Here is a 25,518-nt window from a genome sequence, read left to right as displayed (position 1 = left end):
TTGTAAGGACGTTTTTTACTTTAAAAAGTAAATATGGCTACATCAAATCACAATTATTCATCAAGTGATGATGGCGATGAGTTTGTCGTTGAGGATATTCTTCGAAGGCGGGTTAAAGAAGGAGTTGATTATTATAAAATTAAGTGGGAAGGATATCCTCTTAGTGAATGTACCTGGGAACCCAGTTCAAATCTGGTAAGTTTAACATTACTTAAATATAGTTTTTACTTTTATTTTAGAGTAAATCTTTGATAAAAAGATATGAAAAAAGTATCTCTAGAGGAACGCCTTTCTCGGAGACTGTCTCTGATGACACGGATTCTGATGAGGATAATTACCATGATGAAAACAAATGTTCTGTTCCTGAGATTAAAGAAATACTTGAAAAAAAGAAGAAAAAAGGCGTTGTAAAGTATAAAGTTTTGTACAACAATGAGAATGTTGACTGGATTATGGAGGAAGATATTAAAGATGAGTCTCTTTTAAAAGCTTTTCAAGCTAAGAAGAGACGTAGAGAAGCTACAGTCGAGGACAATGATGATGTGGTTGCTAAAAAAATAAAAAGAGCTTCAGGGGGAGAGGATTGTAATAAAGTAGTAAAGAAAACAACAAAAGCTACCGCCGAAGACAATGATGATGAGGTAGTAGAGAAACTAACAAGTGCTACCACGGAAAATGATGACGATGAAGTGGTAAAAAAAATAAGAGAAGCTGACATTCCTCGGAACTTTAACTCTCCTATTGATTTAACACCAAAGACAACCAAAAGGAGAAGATCCGACTTTGATTCTTCAAGGCAAATATCTGGTTGTTTCTACAATCCTCAGGTGACCATGAAATTTAAGTCACCAAAAATTCCAACTCAAAATCCAAACACTAATTCTCCCACAAGCGACGGCGGTTTTTATGTTATTGATGAGGATAGTAAAGATGGTAGAAGTAACTTTGAAGAGGAGGATGAGTCTCGTGGATCACATACAATTTCCGAGACAACATGTGATAAGGAGGATATTCTTCTTGTTAGATTAATAAGAAAGGCCAGAAAGGGGATAAAGCATAGTGAGGACAATATTGCCGGTATTCTTGGTATGCAGTGTAATGAATCTAATGAAGAATTATACCTCATTCAATTAAAGGATAAAAATCTTGTTTTTATGTATTTTGAAGACATTCCCCATAAATTTAGAGGTGAATGTCGACGTATTTCATCCGGACGAATTTTTTGTTAACTGTACATCGTATCCCTTTTGACGTCTTTAGGGTAGATGTTTACAACAAATAAGTTATTGCAAAATAGTTTTCTGGATAATATTAGTAATAACTTCTTAATATTAAATTATACTTAAAAATTGATTAATGTATTTTTAAAATGTTTATGTATTTTTTTTTCTAAATAAAATTTCTAACTAAAAATTTTTTTATCAAATTATTGTTTCAATATTCTGTAATTGTATCAATTAAACACTCAAGTTTCGCATGGATTAATTTTGAAAGATTTTTTGGTTTAATGTTTTTGTTTGTTAGTATTAATTTGAAGAAATGAAAAAAAAGTTGTTTTTCAAGCGCAATTTTTACATAACTTTAGATATACAATAAAATATTCTTTTTTTAGTTAAATGAGAATTTTTCTACCTCCATTTTTTAAAAGCAATATCCAGCATATCTAAAATTTTTATTATGAATAAAAGGAATACTCTTAATTTTACCCATAAATAATTATCTAAATCTTTTTGAAGATTTCAGAATTTGTGTAAAATTAAAGAAATACGAAAATTACAAAGATATGTTAAAAAAATTAATTTTTACCTGTGGAAAAAAAATGGTATTCTATAGATTAAATAAATAATAACAAAATTTTATTTGGTAAGTTTAGTTAAAAAATAATATTAAGTCCATATTTTTAAATAATTGAAAAATTATATAAGATATTATATTTTTGTTTTCAAATGATCAAAAGCTTTTTTACTTATTAAAACTTCTATTTTTTAATCTTTCTTCTTTCATTCTTTTAAATATCTTTGAATTTGTTTTTGTATTTTTCAATGATACAAGCTTAAATGTGGATTAAATAATTTCTTCAAGAAAACATTTTGAATTATAGTTGTTTAGAATTTGTTTATACTAAAAAAATTTTTTCCCTTTCAAATATACGGTTCTCACATGTTTCAATTTTGATTTTTTTTACCATTATATATATATCAATTTTTGTACAGTTAATTCTAAAAAAATTAGTAAAGCTACAAAGGAGGTAAACCTTGTAGAACTTAAGTAACTTCTATAGTTTCTTCTTAAATTTCTTTAATCATATTATTTTCTATAATAAATATATTTTCAATGATAATTTTTAAATCTTTTTGTTTACATTTACTTTTTTATCAATCAAATAGGTATTGGTCTTTTTTACATTATTTTTGTACTTTTGTAACTGCAAAATAATGAATTATTTCACAGTTGTTATCATTATTTTTACTGGATTATTCATTTAATATTGAAATAAAATTTAATTAAAAAAGTAAATATATTATTAATAATAATAAACAATCAAATTAAAAATAATGATGTCTGATTTTTAAAAAAAAACTTTTATACTTTGTTGACATCTAAAATATTTATAAAGATAAAAATTACAGAATTTAAGTTTTGTAATATGTTCCATTTCTAGTCTTCAAGTTTGTTTCGAAAAAAAATTCTATTGTTAAATTTTTCTTCGTTTTTTTTCTCAATATAACAATAAAAATTATTTGCTACTATATTTTCATTGAAAATATAAATTTTTACTTAAAATAATTTGATATCAAAAATTTTTTAATCTACCAATTACTGTTTATGATTTTTTAAAAAAAATCCTTCAAATTTTGATTTCATATTAAGAGTATTACAAATCTTTTTTTTTAGACAATTTTCTTATTATCATATCTTTTATTTTTACATTATCAAATGATTCAACTTTAAAAGTAATAAATAAAGTTAGTTAAACAATTTTGTATAACTTAAAATTTACTGTTGATTTAATAATTTAAAAAAATGTCCACAAATGTACAATTTTTTTTATTAATGAAAATTTGTTTATTATATAAAATATTTAACTATTTATAATAATTATATATAATAATTGCAAAATGAGTTGATCGTTTCAAATACAAACTTATAAAATAACTTACAACATGATAAAAAAAAAGAAATATTATAATTATTTTCAAATTTTATTTTGAGGTTGGTGGGGGGGGGGGGAATTAACTACAACAATTTATAAAACAGTTTTAAAAAATTTGAATTTAACAAAAATATGTTGATTGACATTTTTTTAACAAGTGACAAGGACATATTTTGTAGTTCATAGAAATATAAATTCATAATAAAGTAGTCTTTTATTATAATTAAAGACCATTGTACTATATATATATATGTATGCCATGAAGTTAATAAATTACTAAAATCATCTTTTTCTTAATCTTATTTATAAAATTATTACTTTTTTATGAAGTTCAAAAGTTCATACAAATTAAGAATATATATATATACTTTAAATTTATATAATAATTAGTCATAATCTATGAACATTTCAGATGGTATCTTTTACTTCAATTACATAAATTATAATAATAAAATAAATAAATTACTTTACATGAATTAATGATTTGATCAAAGATATTTTACCGATAGCTAACAATGCCTATAAATATAAAAATTTTTATATACATTCATTTAAATATTATTTATAGAAATTTTTAAAGAATAATTTGAACAAATAAATTAAAAATGAGTAATAATAAATTTAATTGTGAGAATTTGTATAAGAAATTTTAGTGATTTTTTATTTTATGATATAATTTAACATTTTGATAATGTATAAATAAAATTTTTTATAGAAATTTAAGTATACTTAACAAAATAAATGTGTATTTTTAATTTTTTTTTATTAAATAAAGCCAATATTGTATAAATCTTAATTAATTATATTTTTAAAATTTTAATAATATGATTAGTTTAGTTATATAAAAGATAGTTAACATTTGTGTGATATTTAGATAAAATCCATTTATAATGCTTTGATTTAATTTACATAATTGTTAATTTTTATATATCGTTAGTCTAATTAGGTTTCTATTTAGAAATATATATATATATACATATCAACATCTGTTGTGTTTTGAAATAATTGTTTATCTTATATTTCTTGCAAATTAAAATGTTATATTATTAATATTTCATATCCCTTGGTAGTTGAAGAGTTGTTAATATTTTGAATAAATTTGATATTTGAAGTTATTAATTTTTGTTATAAGCGAATAACTAAACTGTTGAAATATTTTACTATATAATATATTAAGTATAAATATTATTTGTCAACTTTTTCATTATAAACAATTATCAATATTTTCAAAATACCAATACAGGTTAAAAATGTATAACAAAAAAAAAATTTTAAAGTATTTTTAAAAATAAAAGATAATAAATATATATATGTATAAGATATTTTTTTTATTAAATAAAAGTTATCTTTCAAGTTTATTTATATTAAAACTTTTATTATTATAATAAATTTATCTTACAAGGAAATTATTCTTTTTGATAAACCTTGTTTTATATAAAAATTTGAAAAATTGCTCCATTAAAAAATTAAAAGAAATTAATTACTGATCATATTATGATTTTTTTTTCATGCTCAATAATAATTATTTAATTTTAATACATTAACTTTATAGAAAAAGTGATTCATAATGATGGTTTTATGCATCAAAAATTGTATATAATTCATTTAAAGATATATATAAATATTGTTTGTTAATTGTATAGTACAATTATATTACTCTTTATAAATTTTTATTATTTATTGTGTAACAATGATTGATAGAAATTTTAAAAAATTTTTTAATATAAAATGAAATTCAATACATATATATATATTTTAAAGAGTGTGAATAATTATATATAAATATAAGTTAGAAGTATTTTTATTAAAATAAAAATCAATATATTTTCAAATATGTAGACTTTTTACTTTTCCATTTTACAAAATCTGAAGTAATGATAAGATGAAAGTATGTTTACTTATTGTTAAGATTACTTTTTACAATTATTTAAAGTAAAATGATTTACTATAAGAGGAAAACTAATCTTTAAATTTATAAATGTTTATTATCATCAAACTTTTATGATAAAAATATGTTTTCCGAGATATAAAAATAAAAATAATTTTCTTCCCTCAATAACATACATTACATAGTATTCACTTAATTATACATATTTATCAAATTCAAAATAATATGAAAATGTCTGATTTTTTTACTAATAAATATATTGAATATTTTATAAAGAAACATATTATTATTTAAAAGAATTAACCCGAAAAAAAAAGATTAAAATTTTTCTTTAATAGTAAAAATATTAAAACATTTTTCTTTTTATGTTAACACCATTATTTAAAAAAAAACAAAACAATTATATTTCCTGCATCTTCCATATATAACAATAAAAATTTAAAAAAATAAAATTTTACCAGTTTTTCCTGTTAATATAAGATGCAAATTTTTTTTTTTTTTGATATTTTATCAAAATAAAATAAAAATATGTGATTGAAAAAAATAGATAATTTTGTTACCTCATTGATATTTTATAAAAAAACATAAAGATACATATATTTTATGTATATTCATTTTTAAAAATATTTTTTGTTAGCTTATTGAAAAAAAAAATACATATAAATTTTGGAATACAAAATATATAAAATTTGTAAACATTTTAACTTTTAACGTAAAAATATTTTATATGGTATGAAAATATTATCTTTCCAATGAATAGAATATATTATAATTATCTAAAAAAAAATATATTCTTTTTCTTTTTAAAAATATTTCTAACAATGTTGAGGTTGGTAAAATTAATGCAATTTTTTTTAATGAATATAACTGAAAATAATTAATATTCTTTTGTGTTGCCATACAACTAACATATATATAAATAAGATAATTAATATTAAATAATGTTTTGAAAATTAACTTTATTTTATAATTTCTTTTATATATTATCCTCAGTAAAATCAAGTATATTTTGATAAAATACCTAAATTTATATATGTATATTTATCTATATGTCTTAATGTATTTCATTCATGAGTGAATTACCACCATTATCATTAAAATATTATGTGTGAATAATAGTAAAAAAGATATATTTTTAAGCCTCTACAATGACAAATTATCAAATATCATAAAGATTTTAAAAAGCATCTTTCTAGTGTTTCTTCAAATTATCAAGATTAAGATAGAAAAGCATAAAAGCAATAATTATATCCATAACTTTAAAATTTGTATATGATAAATTATTGTTTTTCAAAAGTCAAAAAGAATAATATATTTTGAAAAATAAGTTGTTAAAAAGTAATATATATTACTATATAATTTATTATATAAATTATAAATAGTTTAATTATAAGATAAAAGTTTAACTAATAAATAAATAAATAAGTAAATTGATCCAAAACAGTTTTCTTTAATTTCTCGTATTTACATTATAAATTTTGTCCTAATGTTTTAACAATATATTTATACCACAACCAAGGTCACCTTATGTTTAAGTTTATTGCAATTTTATTTAAAAACTTCATTTATATGATATGTCTTTATAAAAATAGTAAACTTAAATAAACAAATACCAAAAACAATTTTTGATTATTTGAAAATAACTTTTAGATACATTATATGACATAAAAAAATATATAGTAAAATATAAATTTGTATCCATATTATAAAAATATAATTTTATTGTGATGTTTAAAATAAGTCTTTGAAATTTTTTTTTAATCTTTTTACTTTATCTAAAAATGACTAATAAAATAGAACACAAAATGTATGATAAAAAGTTACAATTTACAATATAAAAATATATGATTATCATATTACAAAATAAACATTTTTTTTATTATAAAATTAAATGAAGCCAAAATTTTTTTTAAAATAATTTGTGAAATATATCTCATGTCAAAAGCACAATATCATTATTTTAAAAAAAGTTATTAAAATAATGTTTATATAATGTATGAAATATTTTTTAAATTCATTACTTTTTTCAAATCTATATATATACCATCAAAATAAAGATTCTCTTCTGAATTTTTATTATTATATACTCCAATATTTTTTTTATTGTTACAAAAAATCAGATTATTAGTATCCCTTTTTTGAAAAAAAAAAAGTTATAAATTTCTTTTTCTCACCATTTACCTTTTTAAAGTTTCTTTAATTGAAGCAAAATTTCAAAAATCAAATTATTTTTAATAAATCAATTTTATTATTAATATAATTATTTCTATGTGTAATTTTTTAAAATACTTTAATACGCTTTATAAGATTTTAAATACAAAGAAAGTTCTTATCATGTGATTTCAAAAGTTTCAAGTTTAATTTATTTATCTATCTGATAGGTTATATAGATTACTCTACATCATATACTATTTTAGTGATTGTACTTATTATTATTAAGGAGTATTTTTTATCATTTATTGTATATACATATACTTTATTCCAAAGCTTTATCGGCTTTATTTTAATTTAAGAAGATTTCAAAGGTAGATTCTTTTATGTAATTTTAATATATCGTTCTGGAAGTTTTTTTCTATGATTCTGTGGTATTTCATTTTAATTGCTTATATTTTTAAAGACGTTGTTGACTTTTTCAATTTTTTCTTACTACAATTAAATTTTTAAAAAAATATTTCTTATTATTATGTTAATTATTTTGATATTTAATAACATCAGTTAGAGATATTTTTAAGACGCTTTAAAAAATTATAACTTTATTGTGAAGATTCTGTTATGTATATTTTGTTTCTTTTATGTATTCAAACTTTATTTTTACTGAAAAAATTAAAGAAAGAAAACAATAGATAATAAACGAAAAAAAAACAAAAATTTATTCAAAGAATTCAAAAATAATTAAGAAATCGACATTGAAACTTTAAAATTAATATAAAAAATTTATTTACATATTTTAATAAAAAAAAAATTATACTTTCAAAATTGAATAGTAAAGAAATTATTTTAGAGCCCAATGAGATCAAAGTTTGTATAGATATATTTAATTAATTTTTTTTATCTGTTACCTTCTTACTGGAACTCTTCTTTTTAGTATCAGCTGCCTTCTTGACGACTTTTGTAGCTGCTTTCTTTAATGGAGTTGCAGCTTTAGTTTTTTTCACGATGGCTTTTTTTAAAACTTTCTTCTCTGTAGCTTTGGCTTTTGGAGCCTTAACAGCTTTTTTAGTCTCAGGGGTTTTTTTAACATCTGTAGATTTTTTTGAATCAGTTACCTTTTTAGCTTCAGAAGATTTTTTGACAACTGCCTTTTTGACGACTTTTTTTTCGGCACTTGGTTTTTCAGTTTTCTTAACCTTTTTGACAACCTTTGGTTTCTTATCAACCTTGGTTATAACTGTGAATGATCCAGAAGCTCCATTACCAGATGTTTGTTTGAGAATTCCACTAGTAAGTCCCTTTTTCAAAGCCTGCTTAATGTGAAGATTGACAGAATTAATATTTTTGTCCCCAAGATTATAATGAGCCTTGATATACTTAAGAATAGCTGGTTTTGAAGATCCTTTCTTTTCTTTCAATTCAATAATAGCTTTCTTAACCATATCAGCATAAACTGGATGAGAAGATTTCTTTACACTCTTTGGAGCAGAAGTTGAAGCCTTTTTGGTTGAAGTACCAGCAGCAGCAGGTTGAACAGTAACATCAGTAGTCATTTTCAAATGTAGAAATGATATAATATTGATAAAAAATCCAATGTAGTTTTTAATGATAACCTTCTGAATACCAGAACCTATATATACAATTCTCATAAATTTTCTCGATTACACCCTGCAATTAGGCGGGACACTTTTTCAAATTGTTGTTCAGGGATAACATTTTTAACAAACTTCAGAAAATTTAATTATTTTGATTAAAAAATTAAAATTTTTAATAAAGGAATAATTAAAGGTAGTAGAAAAGACTTGTCCTAACATAATAGTTTTTGAATTTTTTTAATATTATTATTCTGTGCAAAGTTATGTAACTTTAAAGTTGGTGAAAAAGTACAGAGTAGAAAGTTGTACATTTGGAATGTTTTTTTAAAATGATTTTAATTGAAAAAAATAAAAAAAATATAATTTTCTGATAGAACAAATTCTTCTCTACACGATAGTGTTAAAAAAAATTAAATTTTTATCCATTAAAATAAGTAAAATTTAAAAAAACAAAATCATTTTAGCAATATTCTTCTAATCACAAGATGCAAAATTGTTTATGTACCTTTAATGTTATATGTATAGTAAAATAATTATAAATAAAAATAAAATTAAAAAATTGAATAAAATATAATTTACAATATATTTGATAATTTTTTTATATTTTCAAATAAGTTTTTTTAATTATAATATATTTATTAACGCTTCAACATTCCAATGCGAGATTGAAATTTTTAGAACTTTTCTTATGTCAAAATTATATGTTTTATACATGATTTTTAATGAATTTTTATCTTAAATATACTTTTTTATATAATTTAAATAATTTTTTTAAAAAGTTTAAATCAAAATATCTCGTATATAATAATTAATTGATGTTAATGCTCTTTTGTGTGTAATGGATAAAATATTGAATAAACATTTTATATCTTTCTATGTAAAAATTTTTATATCCTACTTATTTGATATATTTTAAATTTTAATTTTTTGAAACAATACTTTTTTTATAGTATAAAACACCACACACTTGAAAGTTATTTTTTTTATATTTATTATTTTGTTAAAAATATTTTGTTTTCTCAAATAATACTTTATTTTATCACATGACAGTTCAGTAGTATAGTTGCATAAATTGGTGATATATTTTCTATCATCTTTTCCTTCAACTTTACATATTTTGATAATATCAAAAAAATGCTACTTTTTTATTTATAAAAAAAAATATTATAATTTACAAGATAATATTTTTTTTTTCATTTTTCCATAAATATTTTTTTAAATTTAGTTAGTACAAATGATGCATCTTACTTTTGTTTTATTTTTTTTTTGTTGCCATTGTAAAGATTTGAATTTAAAAAGTTGTTGGCAACAGTAACCTAATTACTGTATTTTTGGTGGAAATTATTACTTGTTTGTCCTTAGATTTCTTTAAATTAAGTTGAGTCAAATAACATCTTGCGCACGAGAGGGTAATTAAATTCACTGTATATTTATTATTTTATTTCAAATGGCGCGAAAAATATGCCATCAGGAAAAATAAACAAATATCTTCATCATAGATAGTGATGAAATGATCAACGCATTAACAGGTACCCCTACTCTTAATTGCGCCACCATCTTAAGTCCACTAACAACCTAAATAATAATAATTTTAAAAAAAAGAAGATGACTACAAGATGTGAGAGATGGGGTGTCTTTACAAATTAAAATGTTCATGACACTACTTCAAATTATAAATTAATTTCACTAATAAAAATTTTTTTTTCATTAACCATAGCAACAAACTTCATTTATGTAATATCAACAATATAACATTGGCATTTTTATAAACTCTTATCACTTGATCATTAAAAATAATTTATAGTTTTTTGTTAAAAAAAAGGATTAAAAAAAAAGTTATTTTAAACAGGTATAAAAATTTTTAAAAGTTTATAATATATTAAATAGAAGACTTTAATACTTAAGTTTATCCTCTGAACAGCTGCTTTTAGTAAATTTACAAAGGTCAAAATAAGAAAACTTTTTATTTACAATATACACATAAAAATATATGATACACATTACAATTATTATTAATATATTATATTGAGGTTAATATTCATTAACAGTTTCAATATTTCGATTTTTAATACAATATAAAACAAGATGATGAAAAGAAAATTGATCAAAATTAATTTGTAAAATAAAAACAAGTTTATATTGAAAGAATGGACAGAATTTTACTTATATTATATTTTATTTTAAAGTGGAATTTAAATATATATATTATTTATTTTAAATAGTATATGTTAAAAATATATTTTTAATAATCGTTTAATTGAGAATATAATACATTCTGTTACATGTTTAAAAATACTATTATGTTATAAAAATTCATTGTCAAAAAGTTGATGATTCATAGTATACCAAAAAAAATCCCAACAAAAATTACCCTTTCTAAATATAATTATCTTAAATTAATAAACAATAAAAAAATCACATTTATCGTAAAAATATTTCCTTATTTTAATATATTTTTAATAAGCTTATTATTAAAGATAACAAAGAAGAACGAGAAAAAAAAAACGGTGATGACGTTGCAGTTGTAGTAAGAAGACTATATCACTTATCTTAACGACAACACAAAGATTAACTATGTTTCTTGTACCAAAATTAATTTAAAATTTTTGTATTATAACAAAAAAACTACTTTTTTATATTAGTTTTAATATAAATTTTTAGAAATATTTAATATTTGTTATATTTTTAAATGTAAAGAAATATGTAAAACAACATACAAAAATAATTTTGCGTAATAAATACACAAATTAAATTGTCATCAATTATCCTTCAAATGCAACTAATTTTTTTAAATTTTCCTTTAATAAATATTTTCTTAGTATATCTTGTACCTAATTTTTGTGAAAACTTTGTAGTTTATAATGTTTTTGTTTATTCTATCACTAAAAATTAACTTAGTTAAACATTTTAAATCGATGAACACATTACTTCTCATTTCTTATCTAAGGCAACTATTTCTTTGTTTTCCCCTTTTTTTTAACAAATCATTTTCAAATTCCACATTTTCCCAACACCTAAGATGCTCTTTCATCTATTGATACTATTGAAACTTTACCTTTCTTTGTCTACAAGCCTTATAATATCTATTTTACTCCACCAAAAATGCAGTAATATCGCACTATCGTTTTATTCTCTTTGACACGGAATACTTTATCAGTTTAATTATAATATATATTATATTTATATTCATTTTATAGGGAAAATTCTTTTACATTTATTTTTATTAATTTTTTTAATTTTTTAAAACTTTATTAAAAATTATACCCTTAAAAAATAAGTCCGTTTTAAAAACGAGGCGTTCTAACATTGTATTAACTAATTGTCCCGCCTTTTTGCAAGGCGTAATCGGGTTTATACATCATACTTCTATAAATAAAGCTGTTCATTTTTTGGGCATTCATAATAGGACTCTATCCTTGTTCCGTTCGATTCTAGTAAATTGTTTGAAAATGTCTACTGAAACTTCAACCGTTACTGTCACTGAGACTACTCAGGTTGAATCAACTACAGTTACTGCTGTTACTGATGCCCCTCAAACTAAAAAGAAGGGTGCCCCTAAAAAAGAAAAAGCTCCACCAAAGGAGAAAAAAACTGCTGCTCCAAAAGCTGAAAAACCATCTAAAGAAGCAAAAGGAGATAAACCAAAGAAAGCTGCACTTTCTCATCCTCCATATATACAAATGATCACTAAAGCAATTAGTGAACTTAAAGAAAGAAAAGGAGCATCCAAACCAGCTATTCTTAAGTTTATTGCTCAAAACTTCAATCTTGGTGAGAACCTTGCTCAAGTAAGTTTTTTTTTAATATTGCATTTGTTAATTTTTTTTTAGATCAACAATCATTTAAAAGTTGCACTTAAAAAAGGAGTTGCTTCAGGATTAATTGAACAAAAGTCTGGTACTGGAGCTCAAGGACGCTTCTCAGTTAAAAAGGAAGCTGAAAAGAAAGTAAAGACTGTAAAGGAAAAGAAACCTAAAGTTTCAAAGGAAAAGAAAACTTCTGAAGCTAAGAAACCAGCCAAGGCAGCTGTTGATAACAAGAAAGGAAAGAAAGCAGTTGAGAAGAAAGGAGTTAAAGCTACTAAATCTACTCCAAAGAGAACTGTTGAAAAGAAATCTCCTGCTAGTAAAAAGGTTGCTTCTGAAAGTAAATCAAAAAAAGCTGCTCCTGAAAAGAAATCAGCCCCTTCAAAGAAGACTGTTGCAAAGAAAGCAGTAGAAACTAAAACGAAGGCAGCACCAGCTAAGTCAACTCCGAAAAAAGCAGCAGCTCCAAAGAAAGCAGCAACAAAAAAGGCAACAGCTTGAATAAATGACTTGTTTTTCTATTGGTTTTGGGATCTCAAGTTTATTATGAAAGGTTTTTTTAAATTTAATAATTTGTAGTTTTTAATTAATTGTAAATATTTTTTCTTCCATGTTATTAAGCACCTTCCCAGATGATATACACATATGGAAAATCAGGGTTCGTTTTTTTTTATGGTACTTATGTTTTATCCCCATGATTTTTGAACAGTCAAAGGGAAATGATAATAAAATTTTTTTTTCTATTTAAAATAATAAATTATTTATTTAAAATTTAGAGGAATTTTTTTTTTTCTACACGCGGTTACCCAGTATAAGTTAACATACAGGGTATAACTAATATACTTATTATACAAACCAAACGGTTAGTATGTTGCTAACAATTTTTTTATAAAAATATATTAAATATATAAAAAAAATTTAAATTTTTTAAAATAATCAATTTAAGTATGTTCCAAAGAATGTAACATTAAATAAATATAGGTTAAATTAGATTTTAATTAAATAAACAAAACTTTCTAATAAATACTTCTTTTTCTTATCAACAATTGTTATTATTCATAGAATGAAAATGTTATTTATATACCAAATCACTAATTTCAAGGACCAATTTATGATAGTAAGAAAAGAAGAATTTAAATTGACAAAAGAAACACTTATTATTATTATTTATAATTTAATTAATTTTTTTAAATAATATTGTTTTAAACTTTTATATTTTTAATAATTCATAATATGTATTAATATTTAAAATAAATAAATTCTCACAACTTCTTTGTTAATTTTTTATTTTAATTTCATGATAAAAGTTATACTATGAATTTTTCTGCTTGAATTTACATATTTTTTATATAAATATGTTTGTGATAAATGATATAAGAACCAGCTATTATTGTTGTTATTTACTTCTTAAACATCTTGAAGCAAACAATATAATACAAGATTAATTAATTTATGTTTCTTTTACAATAAATAAGTAAAATAACAGATTATAAAAAGTTATAAGGTAATTTATTATTAAGTATTGCTAAAAAAATATTATATTTAAAGGATAAAAACTAAAACATAGTACATTAAAAAAAATTGGTATATAAGAAATACAATTTTACATAAATTTATCCTTTAGATCATCTAAATATTTTATTCTAATCATCAAAGCAAAGAATCCAAATCTTCTGATAGTTATTTAAGAATATTTGCTGAGTGAAAGTTTCATTGTGAAAAAATATTGGAGCAGTGATGATATTTAGATGGAAACTACAGAAAATCAAATAATGCTTCGTAAAGCTGGTTTTAAACAGGATTTCTGAAACATGAAAGAACTTTCAAAGATAAAAGTAGCTTCAGAAGCCTTTACCATTTTTTATATGTAGAGAAGATACAAGAAATAAGTATCTTTTTTTAAGTTTTATTTTTATTATTATCATTCATAAAAGATGCTTACATATTTTAGTTGTTTTAAAATGATTAAACTTTTTTTAAACTTTATATTTGTAATATATAATAAAATGTATATTAATTTAAATTAACTGTGTTTTCTTTTACTCTTGTTTCCTATTTTGAGATTTTTGATTGAAAATTATATAGTATTTGTTTTATTAAAAGATGGCTAAATGTGTGGGTGTAATTTAAAAAATTTTGCTTAACCAATTGTTTTCTTTACATTTTCAATACCATGGCATCTTTAGTTGATACATCTTTGTAGGTACTACTTCTAGGTCACTTATATCATAGGATAAAGTTAGCGCCAATCTTGATAAATGTGTACAACTATCTAATACATATGGACATTGCGCAGCTGTTTCATGGTGTGAATCGCGCCATTTTCATACATGATTGATTTTGATTATGATAAACAAGTTAAGAATGATAGAAATAAAACAGGAACAGAGACATTGGCGATACATAAACTCATTAAAAATAGTATGGAATTGGAGACATTATAACATATATAAAAAGCCTATTTTGCTTTTTCATTATATGTAAAGAATATCTAAAGTAAATAAAGGTATAAAAACATTTATTCTTAAAAATATAAAAAAAATTGTTTAATCATAAGTTGAAAATATAAATCTTTTTTAATAAATAAAAACAAGCTTAATCAGATAATAACATTTTATAAAACTTTAATATTCAATAGTTAAAATATTTTATATCATTTTGTTTTCTTTTAAAAATATTAAATTCTAAATTATAGATGTCAAGATTCTTTAATCTAGATAATATTAACAAAATTTTATAATATACCAATTTTTTAATCAATTCAACTAAAGATAGATATTATAAAAAAAATAAATAAAAAAATAACTAATATTTTAATTAAAAAAAAAAATATATTAATTAAGTAAAAAAAGATTTAATAGGTATTTGATAAATTTAATAAATATCTATAGTTAAAAATAGTATATATTTTTTCCATCAAAATTAATATATCCCATAAAACTTTTATCTGGTTTATAGAAAAAAAAAGAAAAATAGCTATAATAACTTTATGTGTCATTAATTTATTAATATAAATAAAGGCTTAAGAACAATAAAATGAGTGTACTTGGTAACTATGAAATGATAAAATAATAGCGGATTTTACAAAATAGAATTTATTTGAACAATTCATTAAATGAAAATTAATAACTTTAATCTTTTAAATATGTCATTTTAAAAAAAAATGTTTTGATTAAGACACTTTTAAAAAAGTATATTTTTCAAGTTCTTTTAAAAAGTTATATTAAGTATTATTATTTATTTTTTAAAACATTTGTATACCTGATAAATAAGTAATTTTTTTAAAACTATCAATTTACTTATAAAAAAAACTTTCAAATTTTTTAATATTTAATTTTTCAATAATTTAATAAAATAAACACAAATTAAAAATATTATATAAGTTAATGTAAAACATATTTTTTTATTGTCAAAATAAGTTATTTTATAGTTAATTATTAAACTTGAGTTAATGCTTTTTAAATTATTATTTTATATATTCTTCCAGTTAAAGTTGATCATGATTTTCTAATAATATAAATAAAATTAATCTAACTATGATGGTAATTAACATATAATAATAAAAAGTTATTTGAACATCATAAACAAATTTTTTTTTTTAAATTTATATGTACAAAAGATACTTAGCCAAAAAAAGATGCCTAGTTTAGAAGTATTATAAAAAAAAAATTTGAAGATATTGCCAACCTATATTTTAAAGTAGCTAATAAAAAAGTTTAAGAGGTAAAAACAGAGTCACCAATAAATATTTTGATGCTTTGGATTTCTTTATTTGGTGTAATAAGACGGCCTCGAAACATTTTATATGTGTATGCAGAAAAAAGTATATAATGGGAAGAAGAGTATAAAAAAGTTAATTATGAGGGGTCTTTTCTTTAGTTTAATGTTTGTAAATGAATTTAATTATTAGGGGTCAACTAAAATAATTAATAAAAAAAAAAGTACGAAAAATAATAAAATATTTTAATAATGATTTATAGTTATAATTTTAAAAAAATTTAAATATTTATTTATTTTTAATTAATGATACTTTTTGGTAAGATGGATGAGAAGTAATAAGATGATTGATAGTGTTTTCAAAATCTTCACAATTAACCTTATCATTTGGATCTATTAAACCATTTGATACAATAATTTCAGCAAAACTTTTATAAATCGATTGTAATAAGTCGTGTATATTTGAGGCATCAGGATCTGTATTTATAATTAATCTATATTCAGTTAACGTTTCCATATAAAACATTTTATAAGAATTTGTAGTATATGATTTTAATTGTTGAATAGAATCTTTAGTACATAATTTTGCTGAGAATGAATTTAATGAAAATATCATACCATATATTAATTTAAATTCTTCTTCTTGATCCATATCATTTTTACGAACACGTTGGAAATCTTTATAATAGATACATTTTCCATATTTGTTAAATAAATAAAAATTATAAATAGTCATTGATAAATAAATATATACTATATTAATTTTTTTTTAACTTAAGAATTATTATAAGGTGGAAAATATTTTTTTATAAGATAATCCTACACAGAAATATATTTTTGTTTTCTGTGGACAGATGTTTATTATTGAAATTGTATACTAACACTTTTTAACTTGATTTTATTTATTTAATTTTTTCTATACATGATTTTTCTAGCTGAAATATTTTGATTTTTTTTTAAAATTAAATATATATACATAATATATATATATATTATATATATATTTAAATTTATATAGACAAAATAAATAACTATGGAAGTTAGTGAAGAAGTAAACGCCTCAACCAATGAAATTAAATTTCCATTTAAAATTAAAAAGTTTACACCTGTAGCATGTTGGTCATGGGATGTAGAATGTGATACATGTGCTATATGTCGTACAAAATTAATGGGTAAAAAGACTTTTTTTTTCTTCTTATTTTTCTTTAAAATTTATTCTTATAGAATCTTGCTTACGTTGTCAAACTGGTAAAGTTTCAGAGGAAACAATTGAGGAGAGTACTTGTATGGTAGTATGGGGTGCTTGTAATCATTCATATCATAGTTGTTGTATGCAATTGTGGATCAAACAAAATAAAAGATGTCCATTATGTCAGAAAGATTGGAAAATAGCTAGAATTGGTAATTAAAAACATAGAAGAGATTCATGAAGGTCTTTACCATTAAAACAAAATGGTATATAATAATATAAATAAAGGGAAAACGTTTGGTGCTGTTTGTTTTGCTAGTGCCATTTTTTTTATTATTTACACGGTTCCGATTTCAATTTTGTAATTATTTATACATATTTTGTCTAATTTCTTTTTTTTTAATAAATTTTTATAAATAAAATTTTGTTTACTTTTATTTGTTAACTCTTTTTTTTTAATTTTGAAATTGAAATAGTTTTTTAAATAAAAGGACAAAAAAATCTTCCTATAAATATATTTGCACAACAAAGTTTTAATTTTTAAAAAATATATTCAATTAAAACTAAATACAACATAATTGTTAAGAAAAAAAGTTTTCAGAACAACATATTTAGACTTTACAAAGAAATTTTAACTTTAAAAGTTTTTACTAAAATAATGAAACCATTAAAAAGTATAAAATAATAATAAAGAAATTTAAAAAATAATAAGTACAATCACTAGATGATAAACGATATAGATTTATATAAATAAATTATCTGAAAAATAAACAAATTATATTTGAAATATTTGAAATCATAAGATATATAACCTTTTTGTAATCAGAATCTTGAAAACTTTATAAGACCATTTTTAAATAAAAAAATTATTTATAAAACTTTGAACTTTAATAATAAAAAGTATATTGGTAAAAAATAATTAATTCTTTAGAATTTGTTTAAAAACAAAAAACGTTTAAAAAGATAAATGATTAGAAAAAAAAATTAATAACTTCTTATATAATAAGAGTACTTAAAATTTAATTTTGTATAATATTAAAAAAGTTTTTAGAATATATCATACTAAATAGTTATAAATGAATTGTTGCTTTGAAGGTAAATATTGAAGTACTTTGTATGTAAAGAAGAAAAAAGATAACTTTTTTTTGTGATAATTTCTAATTTGAGTTAGTTTATTTGTATAAATATATACTTTAATTAATAATAATACTGTATCATAATGGTCTTTTAACAATTTCTAAATATAATTAATACTAAATTAGTAATATTTAAAAGTTCTTTTTTTTATTGATGTAATTATAAAAAATTTATTTTAAAAAGCACTATTGCTTATTCTAATTTCATCACAATAGTTAATTTCTCCTTTAACAAGAACAGTCTTCCTTTTTTTATATAAATACCAAGGACAAATTGAGATTAAAGCATTTTTAACATTTTTAGGATTAAATAATATAAAAATCCATGGATTAACACAAGAATTTAAATTTCCAAGAACTCCTAAATAATTAGCTATACCTTTGTAGTGTGCAACAAGATCAGGTGCTATAGTTTGAACAACATTAAATAAACAAAATGGTGTCCATAAAAAAAAGTTACAAGCAATAATTGTTAATGTTAATCTAACAGTATGAATTCTTTTTCTACCAAATTCATTATCTTGTTGTTTAACAACATTAGATGTGCTTCTTATTCTTTTAACATAAACTAATGTTTCATTTTCTTCATCTTTGTAAATATTACCAATAGTTGTTCTTTTACCATTTTTTAATGACGACTTTGTAATACCATTAACATCATCTAAGACAACTTTTTTAGACAACCAAACACTTTTACAAACATGAAAATAAAAATAAGTAGCAAGTATTGAAGGTATCAACCATACAAAAAGATTAAAATAAAGAACATATATTTGCATGAATTGTTTTTTGAAGTATCGTCTTGTCAAACAACCCTGGTTAGTTATTTCCCATACATGAAGTTGTGGTAATGATAATATAATTGCAATAATCCATGACATTATTGCCATTTTATTTGGTCTCTGATATTTGTTACTTCTAAAATTCGCCATTGGTTTACAGATAGCCATATATCTATCATATGCTATTGCTACAAGTAATAATGGTGATAAGTATAATGGTATTATTTCAATAAATTTTAAAACTGGACATAACCATGGAGGTCCTGGAAGATTTGGACGATTTAACATGATAAATAATTCAGTACCAAGTGAAAAAGTTGCAAATGATATATCAACTACAGCTGTATGAAGAAGTAATAACTGTAAAAATATAAAAATTTTATTAAAATGTTTTTAGAATATATTATATTAATTTTAACTAAACTATGTATTTTAAATTATTTTATAACTTTTTAAATAATAATTATCTTTTTTATATAATATAGTTTTAAAAAATAAAATATAAAATTCATATCAACATAATTTTATTTTCTATTACACCATATGTCTATTATAAGATTAAAATATTTTTATAAATAAATTTGATTAAAATTAATATTTCAACTAAAAAATATATAATATTATGTAGACATATATTAACGAAAAAAGAATGTCTATTAAAATATAATTTTATGTTTAAAAAAAAAGGGTTTTATTAAATTTTATTTTTTAATATCACATACCTGTACTGGTGAGATTCTCATTTTAGAGATAGTATTACCACGAATGATAACAAAAATTAAAAATAAATTTCCAAGTATTGCAATTGTTATGATGCCTATTGTGAAGGCAATAAATGTAGATATCATGTTGTCCTTATAAGATATATAATATGACTTCAATAAAGAATATTATCAGTAATTCTTATATTAGTATTATTATTATGACAATTACAAATATTTAGATATGTTTTTAATGGATAGTACAAATTTTTTTGTTTTCCTATAATTAAACATTTACATGAAAGTATTTTTTTAAAATAATTATAAACATTGTTATAGAGGTATTGTAAAATTAATTAAACTAAAAAATATGTATATCTTTAAACAAAGATGATAATTTATTTATTTTTTTTTTTTTTTTTGAAATATCAGAAAGAATTTAAGAATAAGGTTAATTAAATACTATAAAGTATGTTAAAAAAAAAATTTTTTTTTATCATTGCCATTTGAATTTGGTAATATCAAATTTTATTATGTAAAGAAGCTGATATACCAACTAAAAATAATTATTTTTAGATTATATAAAAACAAATTTTGTCAATAGAGTAGTTTAATCTCTGAGTATGATAAAATAAATAAGTTTTTAAAGTAATTGTAACTAATTCTAGTTTAAAAAAAAAGAAGAAATAATCAATCTAGAAGAGTTTAAGAAGTTGTCATATTAATGATGCTTTACAAAATATTGGAAAATCTATAACATAAAAATTTTATGCAAGTTACTATCAAAAATTTATAGAAAAGAATTTTTTTTAATATATTCAATCTGACAATTGTCATGAAGTAATAAAAAATATTTTCTATCCAAATGAAACAATTTCATTATTATGGCAAGTTAAAAAAAAAATTTTTTTTTTTCGGTATATTTAAATATTATAAAAAAAAAATTATTAATATTATATAAATTTAATTGAACAGTATTATTATATTTACAAGTATATAAATATATACCAGGAATTAAAAAATATTACAAAAAAAAAAGTTAAGATAATAATAATAAATATATATATATATATATCTACAATAATAAATAAATAAGGAAATATTCTAGAATTTTTTTTATTTAAATTAAATTGTGTAGTTGGTGGTTGAAAAATACATAGCAACTATTAAATTTTGAACCTTTTTTCTCATATGCAGAAATAAATATTTTAGGAATTTAATAATATAAAGATACTTTTAAAGTCAGTTTTAATATATCTTGATAATTATATATAATGTTCTTCATAAGTAAATTTTGATTTTTAAATTTTTACTGTAAATTTGTACTTTTGAGCTAATATAATATTTGTACTTTAAAGCTAATATTAAAAAAGGTTTTTAATTAACACTATCTTTAGAATTATAAATATTATTTTTTTTTAAAATATTTTATTTCACCACCAAAAAATTTATGTTATTTTAGTAAAAGAAAATGTATGATAAAGTTGTTAAAAAGAATCATTTCATTGAAAATTAAAATAAAAAAAAAATTTAAGCTGATAAAATAAAGTTGTATTAAATTTTTGAATAATAATTTTTATATCATGACATTTTATAAATAATTATGATAGATATTATTGAAAGACGGTGAATGAAAAATATACAAAATAATAATTTTTAATTATTAATTTTTTTCCCCATAACTAATGAATGAAGATATTATTATTATAAACATTGCTCATTTGATTTTATAAACAAAAAAATGCGATATAATAGTACCTTTTTTGTAAACATATAAATGATATTATTTTTTTAATGGTAAAAAATAATCTATGTAAATAATGGATTTAAAAAAAATGTTTTATGAATTTATAATATAGTTTAAATAATATATATGTGAGTTTTAAGAAAATCGCAATAAGTCATATTACTTTTTAAATTTTTAACTATATGACTCTTTTTTAATAACTTTTTATTGTCATTAAAAGAGGCAAGAAACCTTGTTAAGCTTAATTTTTTTTTCAATGTATAGATAATTTGGATAACTTTCAAAAATGAAATTATTATGTAAGTTTTATTACATATACATATATATATATTTCATATAATATCTCTCTCTAATATCATAAAACTTTCATTAAAATTATAACATACTTCAAAACGCTTAAAGGATAATAATTTTCTTAGGACCTTCATCCATATAAATAATTAGTAACTTCTTTTGACAATATCTATTTAATGCATAAAGATTACTTAACATCTTCTAATAATCTTTGAATACTACTTATACTAAAAAAACTAATTTTAAATTTTACAAAATACCATCACTTAAAAATATATTTAATATTTTAGAAAATGAAATTGGACAATTTTTTCTTTTAAGTAAATTAAAGTTTTACAGGATAAAAAACATGGAATATTAATGTACAAAATATGTGTTATAATTCAATATTAAAATAATTTTCCACCTGATTTTTGATTTTAACAAATTAGAAATTTTCTTTTTCTATTTTAACGAAGCATAAAATATTTTAACAAAATTATATATATTAAAGATTTATTTTTTTTTTATAGTTTATTTAAACTTAAAAGGTACATATAAAGGTTTATATGGTAGGATTAATATTAGCAAAAGAAGTTATATAACTATATATTAAATAATCTTAATTTAATTAGTTTTGTATTAATTATTATAATAATATTATCTAAAAAGTTTTGTAAATAATTTGCATTATTAATAATAGTATAATTTTTTTAAATATAAATATTTTGATAAAAATATATATTTTATGGTAGGTATTAAAAAAAAAAAAAATTAAATAAATATATATATATATGATTCTAATACATTATTTATATATACATTTTTTTCTCATGAAGTACATTTTTAAGATTTTACGTAGACCACCAATTGTTTTACAAATATGTTATTTTGATAGTGCATTTAAAAGTGTCTTTTTTTATACTTCTTATTAAAAAGCAAGTAAAAGTGTTATTATAAATAAAATATCATTTTTATAATCTTATGATTACGTAAACAAAAAAACAAGACCTTTTATAATAACAATTTTAAAATTTTTCTTTAAAATCTATAAATAGATGTCCTTATTTTAAAATTAACATGTTTCATAAAAAAAAAAAAATAAATCATCAGATAAAACAACGTATAAAAAAATATGACATACTTTAAAATTTTCAATAATACAAAAAGCTTTGGCAAAAAAATAAAAATACGATAACAAGTATCATTTTTTTAACTACCATTTATTAATACTTTGCATCTTTATTATTTTTTTTTTTTCCTTCAACACGGAAACGCATTTCTGGGTAAAAAAATAAATGTTTTCTTAACAAAAAATTAGAACTATTCTTTAATTATAATATAAAAAGACATGTATAATGGTAGTTTAAAATAAATTTTAAAGAAATAAAATAAAATAAATCATAATTTAGCAAGAAAAAAAAAGTACACTTTTATTTTCTTTTTTCTTTATCTTCTCATAACAATCAAATTGAAATAATTTTTAAAGTTAAGTAAATGTTATTTTAAAAAATCAAATAAAGTTATTAGTAAAATAGTTTGACATATTATGAATATTTATCCATTAAAAATCAAATAAATAATGACGAGAGGTATGGTTTTTTTTTGTATTAACTTAAAAATTTACAACATCTGCCTAATGATGCAGGTATACAGGTATATATTAATATTAAAGGTGATAAAATAATTTAAATAATCTTTTTTTTTGCTAAAAATTATATCACCTGTGTACAAAAATTGGAAAAGTAAATTTTCAAAACTTACTTTTTGATATAATGTACAATAAATATTTAAATTTTAACAAGTTAAACATGAGCAACAACAGAATTATATGATAATAAGATGTATATATATAAATGTTTAAAATTTATAAATGTACTTGTTAAGAAAATGCCTTTTTTTCTTGTTACATTTATTTTTGTCTTATTATATAGTTTATCAAAATTTTTAGTATACAAGAAATTAATTTGATGAAGCATTAAATAAGTTTGTTTTGTGTACTTTAATTCTTTAAAAACTTTATTTCCTTATAAATTATCTAAATAAAGAACATTTAAAAAATTATTATATTTTGTATCATAAAATATAAATATTTCTAAACACAACATAATAATTGACAATTAATATATAATTAGCATTATTGAAAGACACCATTAATATAATTTATATTTCATTTAGTAAAAGCCAATAAAACACTTTTGTTGTTTTATTGTTATTGAATTTAAAAAAAAGTATTGTTTTAAACAAGTTTTATATAAAAGTACTTTAAATATTCATATATGTTATATCTATTTTCAATGATTATAAAAAAAAAATTTAAAAAAAAAGCATTATTTGGGCAATCAAAATTTATATTTCATTTAAATAGTAATAAAAAAAAAATGACACAAAATTACAAGGAAATAGTCTTATAATAAAAAAAAATTTAAACATACATTTTTTTTAATAAAAATATTTTTATTTAAACTTAAAAAAATTGTTAACACATCAACTTTTACCCTGAATATATATTTATTTATTAAATAATATAATATTAATAAAAAAATAATTTCTGAAAAATTTAATATCCTTTAAAATATTAAATTGAAACTAAATCTTTATGAAAGAAGAAAATATATATATTTTTGGAAAAAAAAAATTATAAAAAAGGATAAATGTTATTAATTAACAAGAACAAGATAAAGTAAAAATATTTTTGTTTTTTTTTCTTGATTGATGTGTTAATATTTTTTTACTTAAAAAAATCTTTTTTTTTTATAGTAAAATATAGGTCCTCTAGACAATGGAGGCGTTTAATATGCAAATAAAAATGTAAAAAACAAATAGGTTAAAAGAACTTTTGTGCCAAAAAGTAACAAATATCAAAACAGCACAAATATATGACATTTAGAAGTAAAATGTAATCAGTATTCTATTTTTCACATTGATATATAAATATCATATATTTGATATTGTAAAAAAAAAATGTTTAAAGTTCTAACTTCATAAACAAAATATTAAATTTAAACTCGTTATACATATTAATATAGATTAAAGTGAAATGATAAGAAGAATAAAAGATATCATATATTTATTCCTTTATCAAATAAGATGATTTTGAAGGAAATAGTACTTTTTGTAATATAAAAAAGAACATTTTTTTTTCCTTCCTGTTAATATAATGTACATTTTTAAAATATTTTAAATCTAAAAATAGGGCACTTTCTTTAATTATATAAAACTAAGTTGTGTTTTATACTTATTTAAACTTTATCAAATAAAGATGATAGATAAATATACGTCATTAAACTATGGTAGAAAAATAAATTTTTGGTACCTTAAAAAGGAAGTAAATAAATAATTTTAAGCCTCATAATTATGGAAATATCTAATGTTATCT

The 25,518-nt window shown here is 20.0% G+C and overlaps 6 protein-coding genes across 6 annotated transcripts; 3 read left to right on the top strand and 3 right to left on the bottom strand.

Moving 5' to 3' along the window:
- Positions 1 to 33: 33 nt before the first annotated feature.
- Positions 34 to 1,229, top strand: SRAE_1000060900 (Chromo domain/shadow and Chromo domain-like and Chromo domain-containing protein; the record flags this gene model as incomplete). Its single annotated transcript, XM_024647462.1, has 2 exons — positions 34 to 195; positions 240 to 1,229. The coding sequence occupies 2 exons, from the start codon at positions 34 to 36 to the stop codon at positions 1,227 to 1,229; spliced, it is 1,152 nt and encodes a 383-aa protein (XP_024501538.1).
- Positions 1,230 to 8,080: 6,851 nt separating this feature from the next.
- Positions 8,081 to 8,746, bottom strand: SRAE_1000060800 (Histone H1.0; the record flags this gene model as incomplete). Its single annotated transcript, XM_024647461.1, has 1 exon — positions 8,081 to 8,746. The coding sequence occupies one exon, from the start codon at positions 8,744 to 8,746 to the stop codon at positions 8,081 to 8,083; it is 666 nt and encodes a 221-aa protein (XP_024501537.1).
- Positions 8,747 to 12,237: 3,491 nt separating this feature from the next.
- On the top strand, positions 12,238 to 13,095 carry SRAE_1000060700 (Histone H1.0; the record flags this gene model as incomplete). The annotated part of the gene is made up of 2 exons (XM_024647460.1): positions 12,238 to 12,576; positions 12,619 to 13,095. 2 exons carry the CDS (start codon positions 12,238 to 12,240, stop codon positions 13,093 to 13,095), a joined length of 816 nt encoding a protein of 271 aa, XP_024501536.1.
- A 3,505-nt stretch (positions 13,096 to 16,600) lies between these two features.
- On the bottom strand, positions 16,601 to 17,047 carry SRAE_1000060600 (Trafficking protein particle complex subunit 1; the record flags this gene model as incomplete). The annotated part of the gene is made up of 2 exons (XM_024647459.1): positions 16,601 to 16,881; positions 16,930 to 17,047. 2 exons carry the CDS (start codon positions 17,045 to 17,047, stop codon positions 16,601 to 16,603), a joined length of 399 nt encoding a protein of 132 aa, XP_024501535.1.
- A 297-nt stretch (positions 17,048 to 17,344) lies between these two features.
- Positions 17,345 to 17,720, top strand: SRAE_1000060500 (RING-box protein 2; the record flags this gene model as incomplete). The annotated part of the gene is made up of 2 exons (XM_024647458.1): positions 17,345 to 17,483; positions 17,536 to 17,720. 2 exons carry the CDS (start codon positions 17,345 to 17,347, stop codon positions 17,718 to 17,720), a joined length of 324 nt encoding a protein of 107 aa, XP_024501534.1.
- Positions 17,721 to 18,812: 1,092 nt separating this feature from the next.
- SRAE_1000060400 (G protein-coupled receptor, rhodopsin-like family and GPCR, rhodopsin-like, 7TM domain-containing protein) lies at positions 18,813 to 20,266 on the bottom strand (the record flags this gene model as incomplete). The annotated part of the gene is made up of 2 exons (XM_024647457.1): positions 18,813 to 19,778; positions 20,141 to 20,266. The coding sequence occupies 2 exons, from the start codon at positions 20,264 to 20,266 to the stop codon at positions 18,813 to 18,815; spliced, it is 1,092 nt and encodes a 363-aa protein (XP_024501533.1).
- Between the last annotated feature and the right edge of the window lie 5,252 nt (positions 20,267 to 25,518).

The sequence above is a fragment of the Strongyloides ratti genome, assembly GCF_001040885.1.
Source record: "Strongyloides ratti genome assembly S_ratti_ED321, chromosome : 1".
NCBI classification, from domain to species: Eukaryota; Metazoa; Nematoda; class Chromadorea; order Rhabditida; family Strongyloididae; genus Strongyloides; species Strongyloides ratti.
Note: the sequence above shows the minus strand (reverse complement) of the source record. Positions and strands in the feature narration are given on the sequence as shown.